General features: G+C 38.7%; 2 protein-coding genes across 3 annotated transcripts in view; both read left to right on the forward strand.

Annotated features, from left to right (window-relative positions):
• LOC135944321 (KH domain-containing, RNA-binding, signal transduction-associated protein 2-like) overlaps positions 1-5,633 on the forward strand; it is a 146,046-nt gene extending 140,413 nt beyond the window's left edge. The window contains exon 6 of the mRNA XM_065491171.1: positions 2,329-5,633. Within this exon, the coding sequence (XP_065347243.1) occupies positions 2,329-2,435 (107 nt within the window). The 3' untranslated portion in view covers positions 2,436-5,633. The remainder of the gene's footprint in view (positions 1-2,328) is intronic.
• Vps35 (Vacuolar protein sorting 35) overlaps positions 1-26,250 on the forward strand; it is a 197,252-nt gene that overhangs the window by 61,861 nt on the left and 109,141 nt on the right. The window lies entirely within an intron of this gene.

The following is a 26,250-nucleotide window of genomic DNA, read 5'->3' on the forward strand; positions in this document are numbered from 1 at the left end:
TATCGCCCCATTTATTCAATTTTTATTATTTTTTTTAGGCAATCTCAAAGAAAACAGCGATATTTATTTTTGCGTTGAATAAATATTCATGGGAACGATATTTGAGAAAACGCGTGCATTTTTCAACATTTTCCAGAATTTCACAATTCACAATTTTTTGAACATGCACATTCCATTTAAATTTATTCTCCCTATTGTAAACTCATTTTTCAACCAGTTCATAAAATATTATTTTTCCTTTTAGCCATGAAGTCGCTCACGTGCAAGTTGCGTAAAAATCAGAAAAACAGATGAGTTTTTTGTTTACTCACCTATAAATTTGTTTGAAAAGGCGTTTTATCTTTCCTAGATGAAATTCGAAATAGCTCGTGTGCAAAAAACCACAGTATCTATCCACTTTAAAAGTTAAAAAGGCAATTTCCAGCGTGTTTGCTCGTTTATCACGGCAGATATAAAGCGGAAAATGGAGTCATCCTTTTTCACAGCCCAGGCTGCGACGCGAATTTTTCAACAGCGAACGCTCGCTTCACAGTGCGTTTGAGTGTGTTGTTCGCGGAAAACGCGACGACTCACTGCTACTCACATGAATTTCATCAAGAGAAGCGGAAAAGGCAAACCTTTTTCTATACTATTTTCCACTGCTTGCATCGTTTTGTGAGGAAAAACTCGCGCGAATATGTGTCAAAACTGTATACACACACATAAATCGCGTGCGCACCGAGTGTCGAGTTGTTGTGAGTCGCTTTAAATTATTCCTTTTGCAAAAAAAGAGATGCCGCTGTGAAACGGCTAGAAGCATTTTAGTGTAGTTTCCTCGATGCTTCTATAGCTTCGCGACTTATGCAATTTTTCCGACAATCGCGACGTGCAGGTTGCATACCCGTCAATTACTCGGTAACGTGAGCTTTCCCCGAGCGTTCCCTCCTTTCTGAGTGAGCCTCGGCCAGACACTCTGATTGGCTCCACAGAGTTTTGTCCTGTGCAACACGCTTAAAAGTCTGTGCTTAAACAGCACGATTTTGATTTGGTTATTTTAAAAATTGAGCAAAAGCAAAAAAACTATTTTGCGGTGGCGCTAGAAAATATGAAAAATTATCGTCTGAGAGCCAAAATTTGATGTTAAAATTATAAATGTTCGGAAAACCAAGCAAAATCAGAAAATCTCTCTGTTTTTTATTCTAAAGCACTCTCGCTTTAGGAACTCCAGTGCAGACCTTTGAGCGTGAAGCACAGTTAGCGTTTGCACAGTGAGAAAAAAGAGGATTAATTTAGCCGCTGTTGGCGCGAGGAGGCTTTGTGATGGGAGAAAATCTGCAGTGTGCACTTGTCGCTGCAGCCGAGACGCAAAGAAGCGATCCTGCTGGTATAATTTTAATTGACACGACTCTTGTTAATTGCTTCCTTCGTCTGTTTGCGTTGCTGCAGTGTTCTGGCGTGGAGACACGGGTAGCTTACTTTGAATATATTTGAGAACAACTTTTACGCTCTGCTGCGTGCCTGCCGAAAATTTGCTAATTGGCTCCTTTCGAGAGCCGGTTGCGTGCGTGTGTGTCGCAGTTTTTCAACCGACAGCACGCAGAATCATAAAGTTGTGACAAACAGAGAGCTTTTGCTACCCTTGCCCGCCTTTTATTAAAACTCCCCAGCCCCAAATAGCCAAAATTTCATTAAAACCCGTACCAGAGCAGGGAAATATTAGCATTTTTCGCGGGAAAAAGGTCATGTTATCATCTCTCTCTGCGCGCGGCGACAAGTTTCATTATTGCCAGCGTAATTTATGCACGCCGCTAAGGTTCCTCTCTCATCCATCCGCCCTCAAAGATTTAATTAAACTTCATTAATTATTCATAAGTGTAAAGAAAATTCACCAGACGGCGTCGACGGAATTTATTCCAATCACCCGCGGGCGTTGATTAACAGGTGAAAAGTCGTCCCTCGCGCCCCGTGTTTTTTTGGAATAAACAGCCGTCGACGCGAAGATTGTCGCTGCTGCTGTCTTGCTTTTGTCGCCGAAAGAAAGGATAAAAAAAGTTTCGCTCCCCCGAGGGTCCGGCCGGTGTAGTTTAATTTAAGTCTGAACGCAACAGGACAAGCTTCATTAAACGCGACATTCCGTGATGGCATTCCCTCTAATTTAAGAATATGACAGCGGTGCTTGCCAAGAGTAATTCGTTTCAATTACACGCACGTTCCCGGAAGGTGCAAAAAGCAATTTTCCGACGGACGGACGGCGGCGACAAATAGCAAAATGCAGCTCCGACTCTCTTAATCTAACAGACAACCTCACTGTCAGACGAGTAATGCGACAAAAATTATGCATTTGGGCAGACGCAGCTGCGGGCGGCCACTGGAAGAGCTTCAAAGCGCCCCCTGCCGGAGGGGCGGGGGCGGACCGCACCCGCTTCCGGGCAGTGCCCTACGCAAGACCAAAGTAGACGACGCGGCCAGCCCCGGACGATCGGCCCTTCTTGCTCACTGCATGGCGCGCTATTTTTTATAAAACTCTGAGAAAGAAAGAAAGAACACGTGACAACTCTCGCAGCCCAGCGAAACCCAATCGACGCCGCGCCGCTTCTTAACTCGAATTTGCCGCGGCGGTGTACATACACACACAAATTTTGTTCCGGCACGCAACTGTGACTGCAGCGACGGAACATTGTAAAATTCTCTCAATGTGAGTTGTTGTTATAATATCGATATTTAAACGCGTTAATAACTGTGTGTTGAACGAACTGATAGAAATATTGCCAGAAAAAACTATGCATGTTGAGCTGATTTTTTGTTCGGAAAGAAACGTCTGTCTCTCTGCTGGAAAAGACGCAGTTTGCGATTATCCGTAGTGTATTATTATTATTATATGTTATTATATCGATTGTACCAAAGCAGCGTCAGCGGATTTATTCTCTGGACTCAATTAACTCGAACCAAGTAGCGTGTACAAGAGAGAGCTCATGCCGCAGAGATTGTATTGCGTCGAATAAGCCGAGCCCGAAAGAAAAAAAAAGAAATTATAAATAATTGCGAGAGCTCTCGAGCGCACAAGCTTGTTTTTTACTAGTTAAGTGATCATTCCATGGTTGTAAAGGCTCGCGAATGGTATTAATTTTGTCCGCGGTATCGATTAGAGGGTACGTGTGTGCGTATTTTGGCTATTTGGGTCTCAACACACTGCATGGAGTCGCCCTGCTGCCAATTGCAAATGATATCGATCGAGAACGGCATTCTGCTCTTCTCTCTCTCTCACTCACACTCTCTCTCGCTCTATATACCTTGTTGTTATAAAAACAGTGTCGAAAATAGAGTGACTAAGTTGCTGGAAACTCACTCGAGAAAACTTTCTGCGGCCGCGGACTTTTAAACTGTCAATTCCTCTCTTGAAAGAAGCAAGAAAGTTTGCGAGCAACTGCTGCGACAGACAGCCAGAGTTCGGCCGCGACGCCCGTTTTAGAGTGCGAACTGTATGTTCATTTCCGTGACCCAGCTAATTTTGGGCTCTGTGTGGGGTTTTTGCGTTATTTGTTTGCGTTCGAAATCGTTCGTGGCGCCACTGTCGATTGGAAACTTTGCTAATGTTTAGATCCCTTTCTGATTTTAAAATTTTTAAAGTATAAAGGAATTTTAGTGAAGGGCAGTTGGCAGTTGCTTATTTGAGGGCAAGATTTTGTCACTTTAACTCTCACGATCAGTCGAGTGGAACCAGGATTGGCTGTTACAACATGTTGGTATCAGACACGCCCCCACAACACGCTTTGTGACGTCATAAAAGCAGCTTTAGATAATTTTTAAAGCAGGCTCTTCAGGGGGTCGTGTCTCTTACATAAACATAATCAACTTGGTGTGCACCTTTAGGTCCTGGTTGGGGTTATACCATCCTATTGCAGAGACAGAATCTGACTAAATAAAAAATTCGGAAAGTTTGTGTAAGGAGGGTTAGTTGCACAAAATTTCTCTCCAATCGTGATTCAAATCCATCCGCAGTTATCTCTGTGGTTTGAACTATATGCTGTAAAACCACAAAAGATAAATTTAATCTTCAATTCGTCCTGAAATTAATCTTTGCAATAGGACGGTGGTGCCACATATCATCCTACATCTTCGAACACAAACATCTGACGCAAAAGACCAATCCACTTTTTAAACTCAAGGACCAAATGCAATGCGTATTTAGAAAGGCTGGAGTTCTGCCGTTGATTTTGGCCGTCGGCCATGTTTCACACGTAATAATGTCGTCCGAAGATGCGACAAAAAATTTGAGCCGAATTATCTAGTCACGCGAGTTTCCTGGAACCTTAGCGACTCTAAAAGCGAAGAGCGGCACATGTGTACGTGTATATTGCGAAACTTGTAATTTCCTGATAGTCTGTGTAGCTGTTCATCGGCCCCGGTGTCCCGACCCCTCCCCTTTCCCGATTGTTTCATCACGAACGAATGCGACCACACCGAAGGTGCGGTGCGTGTTCATTGCATTAATTAACAGCCCATTTACGATTTGCCATTCTCTAATCTTCCTAAGCTAAATAAAACTTTTTCTAATAAATATTAAGGCGACGTAATGACCATACTTAAAGAACGTTAAAATTACGGCATGTGTAACGACTACTACTAAACTTAAAATAAATTATGCTCGTTAGCGGTTTAAAAACACATCAAGTAGCCTAGTTAGGGGCTCGTTGTCTTTTCACCGAGAGGAGGACAACCTTTTTTTCAATGGATGTGAGTGTGTGTATTCAGATAATTAGCGAAGTACCCACAAGATAAATTAAATAATTAAATAAAGTTTAAGAGGAGAGGAGAACACGACGACGACTCTCGTTTCAAATACATACACGTCGGACGAAAAACAAACGCAATCTCTCTGTGTAGACTGTACAATTATATTGCATATTAATATGTTGTAATTTTAAAAAGAATCGAGGATCAAGTTTAACGTATATACATATTAAAGACAGGATCACACATTTTAAAGCCGAACTGACGCGGACGTGCGCCGGATCAGCGCGGTTAGAGTTTAAAGAGCGCATCAAACTAATTTTTTTCCTTCTCTCTCTCGCTGTCAGAGCATAAAGAACGAACTTTAAAAACCATTCTCTGTAGTTTTGTCATGACTTAGACTTAAATTAGCTTGATAAAGCTCTGGAACAGCTGCACTAAAACAAACCAACTCGGAACTAAATGTTGTTAATATAAAGTTTGAATAAACCTGTACGATTAAACCTCGGTAGAGATGCTGTAGCTGAAAACAAAACAACAGATTTGTATTCAAGGTACTGACCGATGATGATGAAGAATCGAGCCGAAGGCGACAACTTGTGCTAGTTGATTGCATAGTACAATTCACACGATCGTTTTTCTCGAATTCTGCATTGTAAGATTAAACCTACGAAACTCATAACGCAATTGATAAATTAATGGTAATTTTAAATGGTACGGCGTAAGGAGTAAGCAAGTGTCTATCACTCTCTCTCACTCACTCACTCACACACAATCTTGGATTATTATACCGATCATTTTTGCGATGGCGCGCAAATTTGTAACGCGACGAGCAGACATTTTCATTCATTGTCATTGAATTAGTATGCACCTTGTATTTTTTGGACTTTTTCCACCACTGAATAAAGCATTTTCTGAACCAACGTCAGCCGCAGTTTTACTCCCCGATAATCGAACCCAAATGCTGTTTGCTCGACCACGAAACTCGATTCAAAACGTCAGCGGCAAGCGAGAGCAAACATTTTGATTAATTCTGTCACCGAATGTCAACACAGAGATGAGTCAAAGGGATTATTTTCGCCACTGCTGCTGCTGCTGCTGCTGCTGTTATTCTTCCTAACTCGTGATGTCCGGAGGCCGCTGCTCGCAACAGGAAATCCACTCGCCCCGAAAAGGTAAGTCGTGTCGCTTTATTTTGATTCTTGCAAAGCCAAAAAGGGAAAGTTTTAATTAAAGCACTCGACCCGAAGTGCCCCCGTTGTTCTTTGTTTTTGGCCGCTCGGAGGGAAATTTTATTTTAGAGAGGGCACCGAATATAAAAGTCAATCGGGCGAAATTTACTCCAGCTGCATGCCGAGTGCTATTTTCTAGTGCTTTGCGCGGGTCGCGGGTTTGAGGGTTGAACCCGCAAACCCGCACCAAACCCGCGGGTGCGGGTCCGGATTTTGCAAATCCAATATGGCGGATTGCGGGTGCGGGTTGGTGTTGTGCGGTTTGGTGCGGGTGCGGGTTGACTCGGCAAACCCGCAACTTTTATGTAATTGACCAGTTGCATAAACCTTTAGTTATTGAAGCCGCCAACAGATGGCGCAACCAGAGACTTTTTTTAAAAATTTTGTTTTAAGCGGTTTTAAGGCATTTTTGCTGCGAATTCAGACACAATCTAGCCATTTTGCTTTTTTAAATTATTTGCTTTTTTTGACGTGCTGAAAACCAAAATCGGTTCAGCCATTCGCCGTAGAAACGTTGAAACATCTTTTTTTTATTTCAAATAATAGTTTTTCACGATTCTACGGCGATTGGCTGAACCGATTTTGGTTTTCAGCACGTAAAAAAAAAAGCAAATTAATTGAAGAATGCACGGTAGCTAGATTGAGTCTGAAATCGCAGTGGAAGTGCCTTAAAATCGAAAGTCTACGGTGGCGCCATCTATTAGTGGCTTCAAACATTTAGGGTTTAAGCAACTTGTGAATTGAGCCAAATCTCTGAACTCAACAAATTGTTGTCCAGGGGTCGATGGATTTTGATTAATTTTTTTGCTTTAAATTTGCCCTAATTGAACTAAAAATCAGTTGAGAAAACCCCGACTTTCCAATTTTTGCGGGTTTTGCGAGCGTTCAAAGATCAAAATCTGGGAATTTTGAGTACTTCATAACTTTGCTCAGAATGGTCCTAGAACAAAAATTAAAAACCCCGTAAACTCGTCTTAACGGTCTTAACAAGACAAACAACTTTTATCTTGACCTCAAAGTGGTAGGTCAAAGGTCAAGGTCACAAAAATTAATTTTTAGATTTTAAACTCAAATTTGAAAATGAATATATTGAAATTTTTATGGTACGTATTTTTTTGTAAATAGGACCACCACAATTCGAGATTCGGGTCGGGTGTACAAAGTTTTTTTATCGAGACGGGTGCAATAAAATGCCTAATGAGCACCAAATCTCGAATTCTGCACTAAAAATCTTTAAAAAATGGTTTTTGAAATTCGGATGATTTGAAGTCGACATTTTTTGGTCAATCACCGTTTTTACCTACCTCGACAAACAAGGGTTTTCGAATTATTCATTTTTAATTAAAAAAATGAGGAAAAAACGCCATTCCAAATTTTAACGTTTTTAACTTAATTTATGTGTTCTACAAAACGGTTTTGAAAAAAATTTCTATATATTTATTTTCAAATTTGAGTTTATATTCCAAAAATTATTTTTTTGAGACCTTGGCCTTTGACCTACCACCTTGAGATCAATATAAAAGTTGTTTGCCTCGTTGAGACGAGTTTACGGGTTTTTAATTTTTGTTCTAGGATTACCCTGAGCAAAGTTATAAAGTACTCAAAATTTTGACCTTTAAACGCCCGCAAAAGCCGCAAAAATTGGAAAGTCGGGGTTTTCTCAACTGTTTTGCGCGGGTCGCGGGTTTGAGGGTTGAACCCGCAAAACCCGCACCAAACCCGCGGGTGCGGGTCCAGATTTTGCAAATCCAATATGGCGGATTGCGGGTGCGGGTTGGCGTAGTGCGGGTTGGTGCGGGTGCGGGTTCAAATTTTGAAAAAGATATGGGTGCGGTTTGGGTGCGGTACGAAATAAGCGGGTTCGGTGCGGGTTTGGGTTGAAAATTTGTACCCGCGCAAAGCACTACTATTTTCCCCGCAGGCCACCGAAGAGTTCAAGGGTTTTTTGTTTTCGCTTTGCCTGCTGGAAAAGAAAACGCGTACCGGACCTATTTGGCAAATGAACGCTGAGCCAGTGCCAAATTCGACCAATTTGTTAGAGTTGTCAATCGCAACAGAAGGGAAAATGTAGATTTGAGGCTTTCGCTTTGAGAGAAAATGAAATTATATTAATTATTTCCAGCAGGGGCCAGATTCGTGCGACGCACAGATATGGCGCGAAAAAACGGTCACGTGAAAATGCGCGAAAAGAACCAAGTTTTGGTCAATATTGTGTCATAATTTGCATTACTTGTGCTAATTGTGTCTTTTAAATCGTAAAAACAAACTCTTGACACTCGTACGGCAATCCAAAGAGAGCTTTTTGCTTCCCACATTCAGACGCCATCTTGGATGTGCGCAGTGCGAACCAATTTTATCGCACATCTGGCCCCCGCTGATTATTTCTAATTAACCGATTTTGAATTTACCCTCGGTTGTTTGAAAAATTGGCGAATGCTCTATTACATTTATATTGAAAATATCCTGATTGCGGACAAAGCTGCAGAGCCCGCGGCCGGAATTCCCAGGTGCATCACTAAGCGGCGAGCGGCTCAATTTGAATATTTGATGGCGACTTCTCAAATTTCATTAAGGCCCCGTACTGTAACTGCCGTTCAGCCCTGGCTACGTGTAATTAATATCGGCGAGCGCTGTGTTTGCTCAAATGTATGCATGGATGGATGGATGGCCGATATTGATTTTTGGCGCGGTGTGCAAATAAATTAAATTAGTCGGCGGCCGCGGCAGCCAACTCACACCAGAGTCGAGTCCTCCATTATTTCATCACGCTTTAATGAATATTGATTAAAAATGTAATAACGCGCGCGCCTCGCTCATCTGTCTGCCCGATTCCTTCATACCCGCACGTGGGTGTTTTTGTGCCAAGCTGCTCGCCGCCATCTCCGATCTTTTTAATTGGCTCTACAGTGACGAGAGCGGAAAATTCGCAACATCCATCACATCACTTCACGGCATGCGTCACTGTGCACCTTTTGTCGCCGAACGGCAGCTGAAATTGATTTTCTTTCTAATATTAAGCGGGAAGCGCGAATAATGAAAGTGAAAATGTGTAATAATGTATATTCAGAATAAAATAGCTTTTTCGCAGGAAGGGTTTGCAAAAACCCGCATTTTTCCAGAACTAAAACAATGCATTGCAAAAAACTGTTTTTTTCGGTTTTTTCTGCAGTTTTCCGAAACACATGCGTTCTTATGGAAGTTCAAAAATTCCCAAAAATAGGGATTTTAAAAAATTAGTATTTAAGCCACTGGTTTCTCCAAAAGACCGAAAACCTCAACTCTTATCGTAATTTTACAAAAATTTCTGGCTTCTTTGGGGCGAAACATGACTTTTTTCGGGTTAAATTCGGAAAAATGCAGAAAAACCCCAAAACTGGTGGGTTTTTCCAGCTCGTTTTTTGCGCAAAAATCAGAGTTGCATTTTTTCGCATTGCAAAAATGGCGAACCCTGTAATCGCAGGTACAGCTTTTGAATTCGGAAATTTCTAAAGACGCCTGGCAAAGATCTGTTTTTTAATTTTAAAATTTTAAATGGAAATAGCTGCTACACTCGGAGGGATATATTAATTTCAACATTTTTATTTTGAATCTTGTCATTATGGGCATTTTTTCCATGAATTAGAGGGCTCTTCTCCGTGCAGCCGAAACTTGTTGGAGTGAAAGATTAAAGATAGCAGTTCTTAAAAAGCAACTAGGAGGATTATTATAATTTGTTAATTTCTGTTTCAGAATTTTAGCTTTTAAAAAATTATCATATTTCGAAGACACATATATTTTCTACTCTGTCAGCGCTCTTTCCTAAATATTTAAACAGAATTTTGTGAGGAAGACTGGACAAAAAATAATAAATCAAACAAGCCAACAAGTAGTGTAGGTCAGGAGTCTTCTCAGCGGTATATAGCAGCAGCCAACACACACGAAGCTAGGTTTCCCGTTTCAGCGTGTAATCAACAAGTTTTGGAGGCAGGAGCGGAGATTCGGTCGGACAGCCGCGTTTGCGGTTAATTTCGCCGAGAGATCGATAAATTGCGGTCGGGCTGAGTTATGGCCAAGATGATGCAAATCCCGGCCGTGCGCGCCGGATCGCCGAGTCGCAACCCCATTCGTGCGGTTCCCGGGCCGACGGTTCCATTAAATGTGCTGTTTCATCCTGAGGCTGGCCGCTCGCAACAAACACCGACCAACCCCTACCTGGCTAATGTTGTCGCATTTTTCGCATTCGCCCCGTCCCCCTATGTCAACGCGCTAATTATGCACGCACACGGCGCCACTCCTATATTTGGTCCTCGAAATTCCTGGCTTTTTACCCGCTTGGATTTTAATATTGCCCGTTTGCGTTGAATTTATGGCGTAATAGTCGGCGGACACTTTAACGGTCTTGCGCCGCGCCCGTTATGAAAATTCTCCTGCGCCTGTTTCCTCGTGAGTTACGGTTATTATTTTCGCCAGACGCATCTCATTTTTGCCAATTCTTCAAGGAGGGCTTGCAATTTTTTCAGAATTCAAAAATTTCCTATATTTTTCAACCCATTTTCTGTTTTAAATAAAAACGTTATAGCAATGTTTCCTCATCAGGATGCAAAGAGTGTTGCAATTTAAGATGGCGTGTCTGAAGTGTGAATGAAAAACGACCTTTGACATTTGAGTGGAAATCGTCCCACTGACGTTTCCAGTTCATCTTTCACGGCAAACAGGAGCTCTGGCGATTCCCACGCTGCTCTCACACAGAATGATGTACGAGCAGCACGAGTGCGTGGGTTGTTTGATATGCCATTTCTTTATATCGCTACCTGCACCAAACTACTTCCTCCAACTCTCAAATGGGAAAGAACGTTTAAGGAGAAAAGTTGTCTCGCATTCCCAAATTTGATTCATTTATTTTTGGGCAATTATCAGAGATAACTAATAGATTTTAAATACGGTTTCTTAGAATAGTAAAGATAATTATTTTTAGCATCTTAAGTTTCTTGCGTTGAACATAAATATTTTCTTATTCAAAATTCCAAAACCAGCTTAATTTATCGGGGTTTCAGTCATTTTCTATTTAATCATTTATTTAATCCTATTTTTACGTGCTTTTTATAATATTTATACTCTCCCTTAAAGTAATTTTACAGCACCATTACAATGCCATCAAGTTTACAGGTATTGATAATATTAACAATTTAAGGCTGACGGCAATTAATTAAAAGATTTAAATGCTTAAATGCATGTCTCAAGACTCTCAACAGCTCAGAATTAGCATGAATTAAAAAGGATTATATGCAACAGCTCTTTTAGATCTATCTATATAATTTAAAAATTTTAATATTTAATAATCATATCAGAAATAATTTTATCCAAAAAGAAGCGATTGGATCCGTTTTTACGGCAAAGAAACAAATAATAGAGTTCTGTAAGGAGGCAAACAGTCGGAGCAAAGGCCGACGAGGAATAAATCAAACGGGAAAAGGGCCGTAAGAAGAAGTGGCGTTGCTGATTGCTTTTCAGCGGGCGTCGCGCACGATCACGATCAAAGGCGGAATAAAAATAAATTTGACAGTCGGCCAAGGCAACACATGTCAGTCAAATTTCTGCCACTCTCGGTCCGATATTAAAACTATTCCCAGAGCCACGGAATTATTTTTAAACCGGTCCCGCGCTCAGCCCCCCGCAAAAAGCGTCTCGGCGTGTTTGTGAGTAGCTCTATACAGACGATCATTAACATTTTTATTCCGGCCTATTTGCACCGGGCTGAATAAATCTATGCGTGTATTCCGAGCAGAACTAAACGCGCGTATCGGGATAAATGGCAGATTAGTTGATGCCCGGGGCAGCCGTCGTTTTCCAATTAATGCCCGGATTGGAGCCCGAAAATCCCCTCCCGACCCAATCGGTCCGCTTTAATCCTAGGATGAGTCTCTGACAAATTGCGATTTGGTGAGAAAATCCACCTGCGGTTGCGAAAAACGATTAAAACGGAAATGCATGCTTTCCGAGATTAATCGTTTAGTCTAAAATTAAGTTAATTGTTTGCTGAACAACGTTTGTCCGGTAATAAACCAGTAGGTTACAAAACGTTGGTGGCATACGGCATACATAACATACTTTGTATTATTTCATTTTCATTAATTATAATATTTTCTTAATCAATAACTTAAGTTTTGATCAGTGCAAATAATTGTGTATATTAATGAGAGAACGAAGACCGATCCAATTTATTAAAAATGATATCCAAATGTATCATAAAAATTAAATTAAATTAGAGCATATTAAAAACAAATTAAAATTAATATTATGTAACCTATTTAAAAAAATGTTATATCATATAAAAAATTAAATAATATACAAAAATTTATAAATCGTTATATCGTAAAAGCTAGAAAGAAATACTAAAACTGGAAAAAATATTGCTCGTATAATGTAAAAAATTTTCTTTAAAATAAAAATAATTACCCGCCAAAAATGTGATGTTTAACTGTATCTTGACGACCAGAGAGAAAGTTTTCCTCAAAAGACACTCTTAATATTTTATCCGGAGGAAACAAAAATCCTAAAGGAAAAACTGCACAAACAAGCCCGCCACGTTCCCTCGAAAATTATGCAAAATATTATTTGAACATTTCTGTTGTTGTTCGGTCCTAATTTGATTATTGCTAATTTTAAACCGAGAAATGTATTGAAAGAAATTTGAACAAAATTCCCCATCCTCCTAATTTTCCACTAAATTTTTTCCAAATTTTAAAAGCTTTACCCTCACAGTTCAGTTAATGTTCTTTTTTTTTAAATCAATTCCTAAGGCAAACGAAAATTCCAAGGAGTACAGAAGTAAATCACGATCGGTCTGCATTCTAGAGAGCATTAGACACACGCAAAGCTGCAAGGGCCTCCCCGATCGTCACCGGCTGCGTGTTTCGCCGAGAAAAAATTCCACAGAGAGTAGCTTGTAATTAAAGCACGTCGTAAATCGCGTCCCGATGGCGGTGATTTGTCAACCGAACACTTTATGGGATTCGTTGAAGAGTGCAACGTGGTTAGTGCTTTTCTCGGCCAAACTAACCGCATCGCAGAACGGAATTCATATTATCAAAGTTGGCTTTATTGTTCGGAAAGCTAGCAGCATGCGCAGCTAGCGATATTATTGTCTCTCAATAATCGCGTGTGCAAACTGTTGTGAGATTTTTCGAGTGTTATTGCCTTCTTTATTGCACGCTTTCTTACGCTGAAAAAGCGATTTCATTGCGCAACAGAAGCAATTTCATGATTTTTATTTTGCAATAAACAGTATGAACAGAAGCAAATAGGGAGAAAGTTTCCAAGGCCAAACTTTTTTTGTTATATAATGAAATGCGAATTTTTCCGGGTTATATTTAAAATTGTCCATCTTTTATGACTTTTGTTTAGCAAAATAGCCTCTTAAAATTTTTTCTTTTTATCCAAATAATAGAAATTCCTAAAAGGATTGAAAAGTATTACTTCCTATATAAAACATAAAAAAATTCACCTGGACTTTACGAAATATTGCGTCAAAAATTAGCACTTTCTCCACTTATTATGGCTGGTTGATATGATAATATAATCTTTCTTTGGTTGCTCCTAGATGGCTCTAGCCATTTTTACTTAATTTAAAAATGTGATATATTTATATGGAAGCTAAAATAAAAAGTTGACCTTGAAAAATTCCCCAACCTATATCAATTGAAATATCAAGTTTTAAAAACTCCCCATCATTTTTAGAGTAGATAACGAAACTTAACCTATTTTTCCGGTGATAAATTAATATTTTTTAGTCTCTAAAAGTATTAAAAAAGAACAATAAAGCAAAGAAGGCCTAGGGAAACGGCTCCTATACTAATTTTTGTTCTTGGGATAGAGGATTATTTTTTATTCTTGCAGTTATTTCAAGATATTGAAAGAAATTATTGCTAAAAAAAAATTCCAAACAGAGCTAGCAAAATATTGCCAATACGAAGCAAATACAGGATAATCTCTCGCCGCATTGAACCGGAATCACAATCGACTTAAATCGATATTTCCACAGATGCTTTATGCATTGGAAGGTGGTAATCCTGACAAGGTACATTGTTTGAGTTTTATTTTAAAGAAAGTATGTTACAATTAATCTTTTCTTAACAATGCGTTTAAAAAGATGGAAATTTTAGCAATAATTTTAAGTTTTTATGTAATATAAATAATTAAATTTTAAAAAATACAATAATTTTTTAATTTTTTTTATTGTATTTTTTTACTTTCAAATATAATAATATAATAGAATCAAACAAAAATTATAAAGAACAACAGAAAATAAGATTTTAAAATTTTAAAACAATGTACACCGACGAAAATTTATAATTAGATGACTTAAATCAATTCCTCATCTCAATTTAACCTTTCATATTAAAAGAATAAGCAACCATTGTTACAAATAATTCAAAAATTTGAACCTGAAGTTACATTTTTTAAATCGGCCCATCCCAGAAGGAAAGAATCTCAGAATTTCTTGTGGAAGATCTAGCTCGTCAAATTTGCAGACTTTTTTCACATTTCCCAGGCCAACGATCAAAATGAGAGAGTGCCACCACGTACATGTATTTATTTGAAAGTGAAAATGAGTTGCGGGAGCAGGGGAGTGTGGCCAATTAAAGGTGGCATTGTTCGGCAGAAGCGCAGGGTGCATTCACCGCGAGGGTGCAGGAAACAAATTTCTGCCGCTCGAGGCGGAGATTCGCGACGCGAGATAAAAAAAAGCAACGCAGGCGACACGCAAATATGAGCAGGTAGGTTAAAATGAACTTGTTGGCGCACCACTTTTTGCTGCTACACACTCGGCTCTTTCATTCCGCAAATGGAACTTGTTTGTACTCACTTCGGCGCAAACACCACGAGCCAAAGAAAATTTTCGAGCGAAAAATAAGCCAAGAGTGAAAGTCAAGCCAGGCAGAAAACTAAATGTCAATTATAAAAAAAGGAAGCGGCTTGGCTCCTTCGTCGTCCTTCTCAGCAGCAGCGCAAATAAAACTTTTCTACTCGTCCTTCTCTCTCTTCTGCTGCTACGATTTATATATGTTTTTTATTTTGCATTGAGTGGAGCTGAAAATTGTATATAATGTTCCAAGTGCGGGCGTGCGTGTGTGTATGAAAGAAGAGAGCGCGAAAAAACTCTATTTCCAGTCAGGGGTTTTCATCAGAGCGGAGTGGAGCGGAAGTACTCGAGAGGGAGAGAGAGGCAGCCGCAGCAAAAATCGTATCCCACTCGAATACGCAGATGTGGCGAAGGCTCTTCTGTATTTTCTGCGACAAATTTTAAGCTTGAAGGATTAAGTCGATCAGCTTTTTCCTCAAGCCTTGCACGAGATTTAAAACCAAGATTTCGAGCGAAAATATTTCTTAATAAAATGAGAAGGATTGTGAACTTCTTGTGAGGTTCTTATTTCTGAGGTTCAAGCTTTACGAGACACGGATCACGCAATTTCCAGTCATTTTCACCAAATATAAAACGTCTAAAGCGTTTGAAACTGCCAAAATTGTTTAATTTAATTGTCTGCAACAGAGTAAAACCGCCATAATTTTTAAAAAATGTTTTGTATATTTTCAGGTGATAATTTTGTGTTCAAAAAGAAGTCAAATTTTAAAAGCAAATTAATGTTAACTCTAAATAAAATTAAACTTATCATACATTTATTAATTTAAAAAAATTGTTTTTTTTTTAATTTAATTATAAATAAATTTCATTCCCGTGCTCGTTTTAAACTTAATGTTTATTAGTAACCGACCATTCTTCTGATTCTTCATTAGGGGAGTACTAGTCTTAGTAAGAATTTCTTAACAAGGGTGAATCATTTAAATAAAAATAAATCGTTCCCAGAGCGACGCTATTTTTCTCTCTCGCTCGTAAATCAATCGGCGTTTTGAAAACGTGGGGGTGCCAATTTGCGAACGACGTGTGACGTTTATGTTTCGGTGTCTTGACTCGTGTTTTTCGCCGAGCCCATTGACAACATCTGCTTCCGTTTAGTCCGTGGCTTTGACTGCATCCAGATTAGCCCATTAGTTGGAACGATAATGCCTCATTAAGACGCCGCTTAGCATTTCCACAGTCCCAAATTAGCATCTAATTTGACAGAAATATAACTTTGGGGGATTGTTTTTTTTCCAAAAGCAGCTTTTAATTATAATTTAGAACTAAAAATATTTTTACTTGTTCCACTTCTTAAACCTCCCAAAAAAATCCTTGGGAGATTATATTATAAACTTGCCTAAGGATTCAGTTTAAGCTAAAATTTATCAAGATGAGGACTGTCTCCCTACTTAAAATTTTTTTCCACAACAAGGAGAGTTTCCAAAAAAGTTGCATGAATCCTTTTGATAGATTTTGACAAGAGGAATCGAAACCTGCTAAAAGAAAATGTAATTAATTTTAATTAATTTAATTTTTGAGAAAATTGGAATTTTTTTTATAAAGCAAGATCCTCGTTTGATTGTATTGCACAACAAACAAATTGTCAATACTAATAATATGATCAACTATTATGCTTATTGTATGCAACAATATAATACTCATAATTTTCAATTGTTGCCCTCTATCAATTCACAGTGAATATTAATCAGGGGTATTTACGTTTTTAACCAAGACAAAAACAAAACAATGGGACAAGATGAATTTCATTCATGTTTTGAGAGAACAAACAGTTTATTTTTGAGGCAGGAAGTTTCAACTTGGAGCTCAGAAGCTATAAAGAAAGCGTTTTACTGCTTGGAAACCGTCCATTTCACCCACAAAAAAGCTTACTTTGAATGTAAACAAGTGCTACATTTTTTGGCATTTGAGTCAATTTAAAGCAGGTGCTTGAGAAACTAATTTGATCATAAAATCAAAACAATCGTAAATATTCGTTTTAATACTGTGTATATTTGATAAAAAAAATAATCATTTTTTTAATTTTTGAGAATTAAATGAGAAACTTATGTGTTCTAACAATTTAAAATTAAATTCAATATATGAATGCCAAATAAATGGTTAAATTTAATTTCATCTACATTAAATTTATCAACATTTTTAATTTCAAAATAACTGATACGGGAATCACGTCATACTGTTCCAATTTACACAGCATCTGCTTCTTGAGGACTGAAAAAAGTTTAAAAGCACTTCTAAATGTTTTGTAAAGAAAAGTAACTTTAAAGTTTTGTGTGCCGTTTATTTAAATTACAAAGGGAATTGGAAAACACTATCTTAAACCAGCATAAAATTGAAAGAAGATGAGTTGAAGATGCTGCTTTGGCAAAGACGAATTTCGCTTTGAAAATGAATCGAAAGAGCCTGGGTTCACACCAAATTTAGTATGCGCACTCAAAGGGGCGAAGAATAAGCGCGGAGGCGGCGTCAAGTGAATGTTTTTGTTGCCAAGAAGCCTTTGGACGCATTTCAAAAGGTTCCGTGATGCGCGCGAGCGATAAGGACCCGGCTTTTCTCTTATTAACATCAACACACACACAGAGAGAGCTTTCAGCTGTCGTTCCTCATTACGCTGAACGCGTCAAGCACCAAAAAATCGGTCGTAAATACAAATAAATTTGATTTCGCGCCGGCTCACCTTGCCCCGAGTGGAGCAATTTATCTCTTTCCAAACGTAAAACGTATACGAATTAATATTTTTTTTTGCGAGGCATATGACCGTCGGCTGGCTGGCTAGCACTCTCGTTTTAGCCGTAATTTACAAGCGTCGCTGACTAGCACGAAAGATGTCACTCAGAGATGCGACTCGTTTTAAATAAGCCGCGGGTTAAAAATAAAGGCTCTGCCACGAGCAGTGAGAGAGAGAGAGAGAGAGAGAGAGAGAGAGCCTTGTTATGAATATTGCAAACCATACTCTTTCTCTCTCTCTCTCTCTCTCTCTCTCTCTCTCTCTCTCTCTCTCTCTCTCTCTCTCTCTCTCTCTCTCTCTCTCTCTCTCTCTCTCTCTCTCTCTCTCTCTCTCTCTCTCTCTCTCTCTCTCTCGCTCGCACAGACCGCGCCGCCGCCTCTTTTATTACATTTCTCCTGCGAATCAGACTGCGAAAAATGGCACTGCACGTCTGGCTGCAAATTTAAAAAAGAGGGAGTGCAGGGAGATATTTTTTAGCCAAATTACTTTTTCTTTTTCTTTATAAAAAGCGAGAAATTTATATTTTTAGAAAATGCTTTAATTGTTTTGGATGTGGTGAAAAAGATAATCACTCTACAAGCTATGCTGGATTTAGGCGGGGAAAAAAGCGATGCATACATTTTTTGGTCGCGTTGTGTCTTAACCACATGAAATAGTCTCATTTTTATATTCTGATAAACGCAGTATATAATTATATCACATTTCGTCAAAAGAATCAAGAGTTAGTACATATTAAGTTGCCCAATTTTAGTTTCATCAAAGTTCTCAATTTTTTTATATAAATATTGCTGCGAAATATGTTATGCTTAACAAAATAAACATTTACTCAATAAATTGTATATTATTAGTAATAAATAATATCAAATTTGTAAATAATTATAATAAATTACGTTAAATAATTTTAATACATTGAAATTTGAAATATTTTAGGTTTAAAGACTATTTTTAGAACTTCTTAATGTGAGTTAAAATTATCTTTTACTACTTTTAGCTGCACAATTTATTAGTTTCTAGAACTTAGCAAAATTATGATTGTCTTTTAATTTGTTCTTCAGCCTAGACTTTGAAACCGATATATTTAGGCAGCAATATTCAGAATATTTGACAAAATCTGGCTGTAAAGTTTCAAAGAATAATATCTCAAATATAAATATGTACATATACACCTATGAAATTTCCTCAAGAACTTCACACATGCCTTGGAACTGCTATTGAGGGGCTTCCAGATTTTTCAAATGACAAAAGAGCGATAAAAAAACGGCAAAATTAAAAAATGACCTGTATAATGACTATATAAACCTTAAATTTGGTGTTCATTCGACCTGGCTTGACAAGAGAAGGCCAATATTGATTTTGTAAATTGGACCATTGCGAAGAGTTGCAAATTGCATTCTTCAATTTAAAAAAAAAAAAAAAATGATATTTTACACAATATTTTGTGTATGTAGAGCAAAAACTGTTCAATTGTGCCTTTGCTTGAAGGCATTTCGTCGAAAAGGACAAACACTTGTCTGCCAATTTATCACGCCTGCCAGGATTTCATATTTTACTAAATCGGACAGTGCTCTTTTTTAAATCTGGAACTTGCAAAATACTCGTTAAATAATTATTGTAATTAATTTTTTGTTCGTTGATTTGTTCCGTTCTCAATGATTCCGTCACGAATCGATCGCAACCCTTTAAAAATCGGGAATCAATTACCCCGCAGACGTGGTAGGAGTTTTTTACTCCCTGTATAGTAAAGAATGAGCGGAAAGCTTTCTCTTTATCCATTCTGTGGAAATAATGTTGTTCGTGCGCCTGTTGTGCGGCGCAGCAAAGAGTAAAGAAAGAGAGCCTTTAGTTTCACGTGTGCCACACGACCGACCGTACTTTTTGCAGCAGCAGCCTTCTGTTTTCTCAGCAAACACTATTGAGAAAAGCAATAATAATGAGCATTCGCGCGCGCACGGACGGCCTGTTTGCTCTCTCGGCGCACTGAGTTATTGCCTTTTATTGGAACAATTCATTTACGTTGTGTAGCCACTGCTTCATCTCTCTCGCCCTCTTCTGTTGCCGACAATGCAGCAAAAATAAACACTTGCAGCGCATAGACATAAAGAGGCCAACGCTCGTAATTGGATTTTCGCTTTGTTGACCCAACAATTGCATTAAATACAAAAATAAAAATGGTACAAGTATGCGAGATGCATCAAAATATTAATTAAAGTAAAGCTGTAATGAAAAATTGACCTTTTTCGCCTTGATTTGAAATACTGTTAAAATTAGGAAAAGCCAAAATTTCCCAAGTTGCCGTTTAAAGAGGAATGATACTGCAAAAGCCTGGAAAATGCTTGTTGCCAATGCATAAAATCGTCGCTTAGGATTCAGTTAAAGCCTAAATTGACCTAAGAAGCACTGTAATTTTTTTTAGAGAATTGGCTGGAAAGTTAGCGCGCTTTTCAAATGGTAAAGGCTGTCTCCTTACTTGAAATCTGATTTAATTTCAAAACCAAGAGTTTCCCCAATAATTGGCATACACCGTTGGACAGATCTCGACGAGAGGAAACGGAATATGCCAAGAAAATATGTTCAAACACTGTACATTTTGGAGAAAACTGGCAAAATTTGAATTTTTACTGTAGGAAGGACCTTTTTTAATGTTGCAAATTGTTGAACAAATTGTTTATCGATCAATTGTTTATGGCATCCAACAATTCAAATAATTTTCAATTGTTGCTCAGTATCATTCCACTTTAAATTTAAGAAATTCGGCCCGATAATTCTAATGAAGTAATGCGCATTGTTTCCTTATTGAAATCATGGTTTATTTCACCAAAAGGGAATAACTGCGACGGGTAGCTTGCTCCTCGTGTTTGAAAATAACAAAGCACTCAAGTTAAATTTTTGTTAATCTTCACGGTCAGTAAATAATTATCTTATTTTACGTATTCCCTCATGTTTGAGAATTTCAGATAATCGCTGCATTATTGTACGTTCTGATACATTTTTCGCATTTAAAAGACATCATAGTACTTCAAAATACTGAATTCGTCTGACATTTAATTTTTAATTTAATAAGAATTGTGTTTTAATCAAATTTATTATAGACAAACAATCAATTTATTAAAATATCGGTTTAAGATGGGGTAAAGGAGTGTAATTTTTATAATAAAATTATGAGTTTCGTTTAAACTATCGAACTTTTATGAATATTTATTAAAGGTTTAAATGAGACGAATTAATTTACTTGTATCATTCAGGTTTCGCTAATTATGCAGTGCGCAAATGTATCATTGGAATTTTGAAAATATTATAAAATAAATAATAGCTGTAATAAACTACTAACATTTTAGATTTAGCTGAATAACTATTATTGAAATAAAAAATTTATATTACTTAAATTTTGCAAAAATATGAATGTAGGTTTAACTTAAAATAAAATTTGTGCCATCACTAGAATGAAAATTGATTTTATATATTTTGTTTTTCAATTATCTCTTGATTTAAATCATTCAAAAGGTTCACTTTTCAATTGCATATGTGCAATTAAAAATTGCGGGGGTTTTTCGCTGTGAAGTTTTCCGATAAAATGGAAGTTTTAGCAAACATTGTTGAGGTTCCGCACATGACAGTTAAAATCTCCAATTGAATAAAACAATGAAGGCAAAAAATGGAAATAAATACTATATATGACCTCTGAAAATTGTAAATTTATTTTGACGATGAATTCGATAGAAAAATTGACGAACCCCCGTTTAAATTGATATCGCCACTGTATAAATGAACCAAATCCGAAAAAAATAAACGTTATTCTAATCCTTTTCATATTGACCCTAGTTGAGAAAATAAAATTGAGTTGAATGATTGTTTTTTGCTCCATTGACGTTTAAAACTTTCAAAGAGTTGCTCACCAGTCATCAGTCTTGGAAAGCGGTATTTATTGCATGAATGCGGTACTGAATAAATTGTATATCATTTCAAACACGTATTCAATATTCACTATATACCCTACTTTTCCATCCCATGCAACAACTTTTCTTTCCAAAGGAAAATAAAATAGCAAACAGGAAAACTTCTCGATGGAAAAGCTCAATATTACAGCGCTGCGGCTGCGACTGGACACATACGCGAAGGAATAAACCAGGTATTCAGTCAGCGTTATTAAAATAAACTCTGCGAGAATATATTGCGCCGCAGGCATTACGTCGACCTGCTCCAATCACATATTGATAAGCAAGCAAACCTAACCAACCATTCGACTATATAGACGACGCTGAAGTGTGCAGTCGCAGTCGCCTACTCGCATTGAATGCAAACGCGGAGACGAATGAAAAAATAAATAAATACTCCATACAATGACGTATTTCCACTCACAAATCCTCATATAGCTCAACTTGCATCGATATTTATGCATGCGCACTGTTTTGAAATTTTCCCCGGGCAAGATTAGGTGTGTGTAACTCAATTTATGGAAGTTTCTCCGTTTCCTAACAATGGCCCCGGCCCGGAGCGCCTGCAACTGAGGGCGGCTTTTTAGTTGCGGCTTGGTTTTGCGGTTTTCGAATTTAACTTCTGCATATATGCCACCGACAGACCTGTCCCGTACCATACCCGTTGCCTTTGCGATTGTGCCATAATACAGAAGGCTCCATCAAACTCCTATAATTCAATATTGGTTATCTATTTTTGCTACCACTATTTCCGATAAAAATCCATATCTCTAGTAAATCAGTAATTATATGAGTAAATTTTATTCAGGTCACTCTTGTAGAGAGTGCGAGGTCAGCTACATAATTATGTTATTGCGTTTATTTATATTATTTAAAAGAGAATAATTTTCTGGAAGTAAAACTGACGTGATTTTTATCATTAATGAAGTGCATTGGTTGGATGGGAATGAGGGTTTATCAACCTCAAACCCCTTTTGCTATCTAGGAGAGGACAAGACGAACGTTGAGCAGTTTTTACAATTCTGTTAGAACCCGAGATTTGGTACAAATGAAACATTTTATGTGACTTGTCGAGTATGTAAATGTTGTAGAATTGACCAGTTGCATAAACCCTTAGTGTTCGAAGCCACCAACAGATGGCGCAACCACAGACTTTCTTAAAAAATTTTGTTTTAAGCGGTTTTAAGGCATTTCCGCTGCGATTTCAGACTCAATCTAGCTACTGTGCATTCTTAACTTAATATGCTTTCTTTTGACGTTCTGAAAACCAAAATCGGTTCAGCCATTCGCCGTAGAAACGTTGGAAAATATTTTTTTATTTCAAAAAATAGTTTTTCACGATTCTACGGCGATTGGTTGAACTGATTTTGGTTTTCAGAACGTTAAAAGAGAGGATATTTAATTAAGAACGTACGGTAGCTAAATTGAGTCTGAAATCGCACCGGAAGTGCCTTAAAACTAAATTTTTAAGAAAGTCTATGGTTGCGCCATCTGTTGGCGGCTTCGAACACAAAGGGTTTGTGCAACTGGTGAATAGAGTTCTATAATCTAAATTGGTCTAAAAATTATTTGATTTAAAAAATCATGCTTTAAGACAAGTTTTATGTCTTAAATGAATAAATGAGATGGTTTTAGACAGTTTCAAGTCTGGTTAATTGTGCTCAAAATTGGATTATTCGTGCTAGTAAGATTTGAAGCTTGATAGTCTAATATTAACAGCCCTGAGGATAACAAATATTAAAATTTCAAATTTAAAACAACAAGTACGTCTCTATTTCACCACTAAAACAATGTGTGCCGATTGAAAGTCTTCAATGGTTGATTATTTCCCAAAATAATGCCCCTGCACGAGCCAGATGTGCATTGCAAAATTGGTTCGCACTGCGCAGATCCAAGATGGCGTCTGAATGTGGGAAGCAAAAAGCTCCATTTGGATTCTCGTACGAGTGTCAAGAGTTTGTTTTAACGATCCAAAAGAAACAATTAGTACAAGTAAAGCAAATTATGTCACAATAAATGACAAAAACTTGCTTCTTTTCGCGCATTTTCACGTGAACATACTTTACTCCTCCAAACGCCATATCTGCGCGTCGCACGAATCTGGACCCCGCTGTAATTCCCATTATCCTAAGGATTATTCTGCAGCGCATCATTGTAATTTTCCCCTGAACTATATGTTTTCATGCGCCCCTCCCTGCACTCGAAGAGTGAGGAGGAGGCAGTTGTATGCGAGCCGCAAAGTGAGGCGGACGTGATTTTTAATAAACCCGAGTGCCAACAACTACACTGTAACTAAATAATCTCAATTTGACATGGATAAAGCATGTCAACGACATTTGACAAGGTTTATCCTTGTCACGACAAGGATTAAACTAGTCAACGACCTGATGACAAGTTTTACCCTTGTCATGACAAGGATAAAACTAGTCAAAGTTCTGTGACATGTTTAAAACGTGTTGCGATGAGAGGTTTTAACCATGTCAAAGTTTCCTGATCAAATTGACATGGTTAAAACGTGTCAAAAACGTGATGACAGGTTTAAAACGTGTTGCGATGAGAGGTTTTATCCATGTCAAGATTTCTTGCTCAAAATGACATGCATAAAACTTGTCAAAGGTCGTTGACATGTTTAAACAGTGTTACGATGAGAGGTTTTAACCATGTCAAAATTTCCTGGTCAAATTGACAAGGTTAAAACTTGTCAAAAACACGATGACATGTTTGAAACGTGTTGCAACGAGAGGTTTTATCCATGTCAAATTATCCTACTCAAAATGATAAGTTTAAAACTTGTCAAAACGCGATGACATGGTTAAGACTTGTTTCAACGACACGTTTTATCCATGTCAAAATTTCCTGCTCAAAATGACATGTATAAAACTTGTCAATGATATGACGCGGTTTAAACTTGTCAAAATGACATGTTCTATCCTGCTTCTAAAGCTTTTCTTTTATTAAAAATGATTAATTTAATTGATTGGATTGCTCAGAACTAATGAAGAAATTGGGGAAAGGAAATCAACTCTGTAACTACACATGACTCAACTTGTGGCAATATAGGGTTAGCGGGCTAGCAATACAATTTAGAAAAGCATAGGATGAAAAGGAGGCAAAAGCATCAGTGGCGCTAGTATCGATATAGTAGGCGTAACATTGGAAGGGACAAAGTGAGGAAAACGGCAACCTCGCGTGAACTTCAAATCTCAGATGAAAGAGAAGCCCAACGGTCGACAGCGGAAAACCATGAAGAATTTGGCTGCGCGAGAATGTGCGGTGTTCGTTGTGAAAGCCGCGCGATGCTTGATTAAGATATAAGAGGTAGGACGTCAATGTTTCATAAATATGATTTATTTTGTAATTCGATAATGCAAATAAATGTAATATTGTAATGTGGCGGCCAGCATGCACCATGGGCGATGGGTGGCGGGGCGGCCGCAGCGGTGTCGGCCACTAGCGGGGGCGGTGGGCCAGCGTTGGCGGCCAGCACTGGGTCGGGGGCTGCGAGCATTGGGGTGGCCGCAGCAGTGGCGGCCAGCGTGCGGCGGCCAGTACCGGGAGCGGTGGGGCAGCAGGCCGGCAAATGACGCTTCTCAAATTGACAAGTTTGTTCCTTGTCAAATTGACAAGTTTGTTCCTTGTCCAATTGACAATTTAAGTACAGGGAAGGCGGCCGCATTGGCAGCGGCCAGCGTGCAGCGGCGACGGGTTGGCAGGCCAGTATGTATGTCGCGGAGGCCAGCGTGCGGCGGCCAGCGTGCGGCGACAAGCGACCAGCGCGCAGCGGCGGCGGGGCGGCTAGCAAGCAGTGACTAGGATAAAGCTTGTCAATTTGACAAGCTTTTTCCTAGAGTCAAATTTACCCATTTTAAATAGGGTTAATGCGGGCGCTATGGAAGCGTAGGTCGCAGCGGCCAGCGTGCGGTGGGGCGGCAGGTCAGCGTATACCACGGCTGCCAGCGAGCGGCGGCCAGCGTGCGGCGGCCAGCGTATGGCGGCCAGCGAGCGGCGGCCAGCATAGCAGTGACAAGGATAAAGCGTGTCAAATTGATGTCAGCGACGCGGGGCAGGGCCGCCGAATGGGCGCAGTCGGCCCTGCCGGCGCGCCTTCTCCCTATCACGAGGTCAGAGTTTGTTCTTCTGTAGCCAGGGTATACTTTACAGGGTGCAGGGTGGACAAGAAGGGAAAATGCCCAGTTACTATACCATACCAGTTTATTGTAGTTATAGCGGCGACAGTACACAGCGTGGCTACCCAGAGAGACGAGCGGGGGAGCGTGAGAGTTACCCTCTTGCTCGTGTGCCGTCAGGAGAGCGAATGCGTTGGTGCGAGCGGGTCGTGTGCTCGTGAGGGGGAGGCTCTGGCGTTGCCTTTATTGATACCTGAGTTTCTCCCTCCGCTCTCCCTTGTGGGTGCCCGAAAGTTAACGTAAATGCATATCGGTGCTGAACAATTATTAATGCGATCGTAATATCGTCAGGTAAAACCCTGACATCTCATTGGGGTTTGGTTTTTTGTTTTCTTTTTTTTCTTAATTCTAACATTTGATTTATTTCCCGTGTTTACATTTTTATTTCGGACATAATTGTGTATTCATGTGTTTGTGTTGTTTGTGTGCCCTCATTACTTCAGTTTAATCTAATTTTTCTTTCAAATCTTAACTAAGTATGTATCAATGTGTAGATGTGTGTATGTGTGTATCTTAGGTGTCTAACTTTCACTTTCGGAGATTTATATTAAACGTTAATTGTAAT

The sequence above is a fragment of the Cloeon dipterum genome, chromosome 4 (genome assembly GCF_949628265.1).
Source record: "Cloeon dipterum chromosome 4, ieCloDipt1.1, whole genome shotgun sequence".
NCBI classification, from domain to species: domain Eukaryota; kingdom Metazoa; phylum Arthropoda; class Insecta; order Ephemeroptera; family Baetidae; genus Cloeon; species Cloeon dipterum.